The following is a 5031-nucleotide window of genomic DNA, read 5'->3' on the forward strand; positions in this document are numbered from 1 at the left end:
TGGCCGAACTGCAACCAAAAAATAGCCAGGCATTGTGGCGGGCACCTGTAGTCCCAGCTACTCAGGAGGCTGAGGCAAGAGAATCACTTAAGCCCGGAAGTTGGAGTTGCTGTGAGCTGTGACGCCATGGTACTCTACCAAGGGCAATAAAGTGAGACTCTGTCTTTATAAAAAAAAAAAAAAATGGAAAAACAAATATTCAATGTATTCAATGCTAATATGAAGCCAGTAAATGATTTAATACATGCCCACATAAGAGAAAAATTCAATTCAGTTCAAGTTGGGGGTAAGGGGGATGAAGGAGGGGGGAGAGGGGAAGTGGGAAGGGGATTGGTGTGCTCCCACTTAATGGACACAATGTATGGGAGGTAACTTAGGTAATAAGAACACAGGAGCAAAGATATAAGTATTAGGAGGATGATGTAAAGGACTTACCAATATTATATAACCAATATCACCTTTAGGCTTCTTTTCCCTAGGATACTGTCTTTGTTCAATTAAACAAAACTCTGAAGACGTGGAGAAGTACCACCCACCTTCCAGCCACCCCATATCTACTAATCTTACCCTTGAGCACCTCATTGATGTATTGATTGAAGTAGTGTATTCTCAAGGAATCCTCAAAGAGATTTTCATTTTCCCCTATGGGCATGCCATTCCCAGCCAGGTATATTGGGACTTTTCCTCTTGTGTATTCCAGGGATACAAACAACAACAGCCTCCTTATACCCCAAGGCACCACACGAATCCAGGAGGATGAGGTCTGGGGCCATGCAGGGTCTATGTGTTGGGAGAAGCCTCCGATGGTATCATAGCTAGGACTGCAGGCGTCTTGTTGGCCCTTACTGATGAGGCGGGAGGTGTAATGAGACAGACCTAGAAAATCAGCTGAGCCTTTTAGGAGCTGCTTTTCTGCTTCCGTGAACTCAGGGAGCTGGGCCATGGGACTGGGGCACTGTTTGTTCACTTGTTGGATCTGGGCTCTCAGGATGGCTGGATAGTCTCCATCCACAAAGATGGGATGTGCAAACCAGCCCAGCATGAAGTGCAAAAAGCGCTCAGAGGCTCTCTGGTCCTCGGGTCTCTCTGGAGACAGGGGTTCTGCCCAGTCTGAGTTTAGCACAATGCCCACACGCCCCTGCTGCTGTGTGCGATGGTGGTTATTGTAGTGGTGCCATGTTCTGGCATGAGCCTTAAGGACCAAGTGAGCCACCTTATGAGGAAAAAAGAAGGAAATACAGTGCTTAGTAACAACAACATCAACAAGGTGACTAACAAGCCAGCAATAAGTCAACAACAGAATGTTAACAAGCTAACGCCAATGTCAATAAGTCAATAATGATGTCAACAAGTCAACAATATCAAGTTAAGACTGGTGCTAAGAATGTCAACAAGTTAATAGCAACTCCAAGAAGTTAACACTGATATCAACAAGTCAACATCAACACAAGCATCAATAATCTCAATAACAGGGTCAGGCCTGGTGGCTCACACTTGTAATCCTAGCATTCAGTGAGGCTGAAGTGGGCGGATTGCTGAGCTCGGAGTTTGAGACCAGCCTGAGCAAGAGCAAGACCCCATTTCTAAAAATAGCCAAGTGTTGTGGCAGCCACCTATAGTCCCAACTACTCAGGAGGCTAAGCCCAAGAGTTTGAGTTTTCTGTGAGCTGTGATGCTAGGGCACTCTACCGAGGATGACAGTGAGACTCTGTCTCAAAAAACAAAAAAAATTCAGTAACATCAATAAGTCAACAATGACTGTCAAGAGTGTCAAGTCAATAGCAATGTCAATAATGTCAACAATATCAGCAAAAATGTTGAGAACAATGTCAGTAAGTCAACGCCAGTATTATCAACAAATTTAACAATCAGTAATTATGCACTGGGGTGGTGCCTGTGGCTCAGTGAGTAGGGTGCTGGCCCCATATGCCAAGGGTGATGGGTTCGAACCTGGCCCCAGCCAAACTGCAACAACAACAATAAATTGCCAGGCGTTGTGCTGGGCGCCTGTAGTCCCAGCTATTCAGGAGGCTGAGGCAAGAGAATTGAGTAAGCCCAAGAGCTGGAGGTTGCTGTGAGCTGTGATGCCACAGCACTCTACCGAGGGTGACAGAGTGTGATTCCATCTCTAAAATAAATAAATAAATAAGTAATAATTATGCATCATCTGCAAAATAACAATAACATCTAGCTGGGCTCATGCCTCCTACTTTAGGAGGCCAAAGCGGGAGGATTGCTTAAGGCCAGGAGTTTGAGACCAGCTTGGGAAACACAGTGAGACTCTATTTCCACTAAACATTTAAAAATTAGCTGTATATGGTGGTGTGTACCTACAGTTGTAGCTACTCATGAGAGTAAAGTGGGAGAATCACTTGAGCCCCGGAGTTTGAGGCTGCTGCAGTAGTATTATCATGCTACTGCACTCTAAACTGGGTGACAGAGTGAGACCCTGTCTCAAAAAAATAAGAATTGTAATAGCGTCCACATCCACATGAACAGTAACTATCCTCCCACTTGGCAGGATTAAAGAAGTATATATAAAGCACCAAGCAGAAACTTGGAGTGCAGGAGTGAGCCTGCTGCATCTTAGCTTGTTTTTCTCTTGTCTTTTACTCATCAGAAGTGGATGACACGGCTCAGCGCCTGTGGCTCAAGTGGCTAAGGTGCCAGCCATGTACACCCAAGGTGGCGGGTTCGAATCCAGCCCGTCACAACAATGACGGCTGCAACCAAAAAATAGCCGGGTGTTGTGGCGGGCGCCTGTGGTCCCAGCTACTTGGGAGGCGAAGGCAGGAGACTCGCTTGAGCCCAGGAGTTGGAGGTTGCTGTGAGCTGAGATGCCACAGCACTCTACCCAGGGGGACAGCTTGAGGCTCTGTCTCAAAAAAAAAAAAGAAGTAGATGACACTTATTTTTAAAGAATTTCATATCAAAATATGCCCTAGTAGGGTGGCGCCTGTAGCTCAAGTGGTTAAGGTGCCAGCCACATACACCAGAGCTGATGAGTTTGAACCCAGCCTGGGCCTGCCAAACAACAATGACAACTACAACCAAAAAATAGCCGGTCATTGTGGCAGGCACTTGTAGTCCCAGCTACTTAGGAGGCTGAGGCAAGAGAATCACTTAAGTGAAGAGAATTGCTTGAGCCCAGGAATTTGAGGTTGCTATGAGCTGTGATGCCACAGCACTCTACCCAGGGTGATAGTTGGAGGCTCTGCAAAAAAAAAAAAAATATATATATATATGTATATATATATATATAGTAACTAAAATTCTTGGCTGCTTCTTATGTCCCAAATGTTAGTACTTAATTGGGTCCTGAAGTCCAAGGCTAAACTGTGCTTCTTTCCAAAATCCAGGAACGCCTCCCCTCTAAACCAGTGTCAGGAATTTCCAGCTCAAGAGAATGTGAAGAAACCTTCAGAAACAAGCATGGTTGCCACATGGTAACAAGGAAAAGTGTTAATGACCCAATGTCAAATAAACAATGAGCATTAAACTGAGGTGCACTGTGACAACACCAAAAATGCAAAGAAGCCAAGATTGGAAGGAAATACAGGTGAAATAGTTTTTTTAAAAAATCCTCCTATTTAAAATTTTTCCTTAATGCAACCATTATGGACTGAATTGATTCCCACTTCAAAATTCATATATTGAAGCTCTAACCCCCAATGTGATGGTCTCTGGAGATGGGGCCTTTGGGAGGTAGTTGGGTTTAGATGAGGCTGTAAGGGTGTGGCCCTCATGATGAGATTACTGTCCTCATAGGAAGACACCTCAGAGCTCTCTCTTCCTACCATATAAGGACGTAGCAAGATGGTTGTCTGCAAAACAGAAAGAGAGCCCACACCAGAACTTGAATATACTGATGCCTTGATTTTGGACTTCCCTGCCTCTACAACTGTAGCAAATAAATAGCTGTTGTTTAACCACTAGTCTACGGTATTTTGCTGTAGCATCTCATGCTCACCGAAGACAATGATGTTATGACATTTTAACTAATAAATAAAGGCAAGAATTGAAGGGGAAAGTGAAGGGTACTTTCTTATCAGAGTTTCTGTGAAAATATCTCAGGAGCCACAGTTCAAAGAATAAGAAAAATGTAAGAAAAGGTTTGGATAAGTTTTACTACCAAGAGACAAAGTTTCAAACCTTCCATTTTCAGAAGGGTTGGCTCTCTGTTGCTGTAATGAGAAGAATGGAAGCTTTGACATATGTATTAGAACATTGGCATTTCATTGAGTTTTTTGCTCACTGTAATTAGGGACTCATGGTTGTGTATCACTCCTAAGATCTAGGAGAGGGCACAAGAAATACTCATATTTATGGACAGAACCCAAAGAAGGATAGGGGAAAGCCAGTCTGACACATCTGTCCTGAAGAACGTTTCCAGGGAAAGCTGGTGGGTCTTTGGGAGATTCTAAAGAAAAGGGAAATGATGGTAAGGACTTATATTAAGCAGGTCTAAACTCTGTCCGCAGAATATACATTCCCTGCCTGTTCAGATAATACGCTGATTGATTTGTGGGAAGCCAGCACCTCCCTCCTCACCTGCAGCCAGCATGTCGAGGGTAAAGCATGGGACATTGCCCCACACTAATCAGTCACCACAGCCCTAGTTGAGCCCCAGCAACTGGTACAGGGATAGGCACGTGGCCCACTCAGAGGCCACGAGACACTGGGATGCTTTTGCTGGGAATGGCAGAAGAGAAGAGAGCTCTCTTTCCTGCTGGTCTTGAAATAACACAAGCAGGGCTGCTGCTATCTGGCTACCAAGCAATCTGAGAATAAAGCTGACCAGGGGAGCAAGGGAGGGCGAGCAAGTGGGCTTTGGTGATGTCGTTTGTGCCCTGATCAAACTCCACTCTAATCAACCTAAAACCGTGAATTTTCAGTTTCCTGGACTCATGTATTTTCTTCTTGCTTAAGTCAGTTGAGGTTGGGTTTTCTGTCACTTGCCACTAAGGGTCCCAAGTCACATGGGGAACTTGCTTTGGAGTCAGGAAGATGGGTTCAAGTCCTGACTTCATC

At 44.7% G+C, this 5031-nt stretch overlaps 1 protein-coding gene across 1 annotated transcript in view; it reads right to left on the minus strand.

Annotated features, from left to right (window-relative positions):
- LCT (lactase) overlaps window positions 1-5031 on the minus strand; it is a 79283-nt gene that overhangs the window by 38257 nt on the left and 35995 nt on the right. The window contains exon 7 of the mRNA XM_003794381.3: window positions 568-1213. Coding sequence (XP_003794429.1) covers window positions 568-1213 — 646 coding nt within the window. The remainder of the gene's footprint in view (window positions 1-567; window positions 1214-5031) is intronic.

This window comes from Otolemur garnettii, unplaced genomic scaffold (assembly GCF_000181295.1).
Source record: "Otolemur garnettii isolate 467f Iridium unplaced genomic scaffold, OtoGar3 scaffold00080, whole genome shotgun sequence".
In the NCBI taxonomy this organism is placed as follows: Eukaryota; Metazoa; Chordata; class Mammalia; order Primates; family Galagidae; genus Otolemur; species Otolemur garnettii.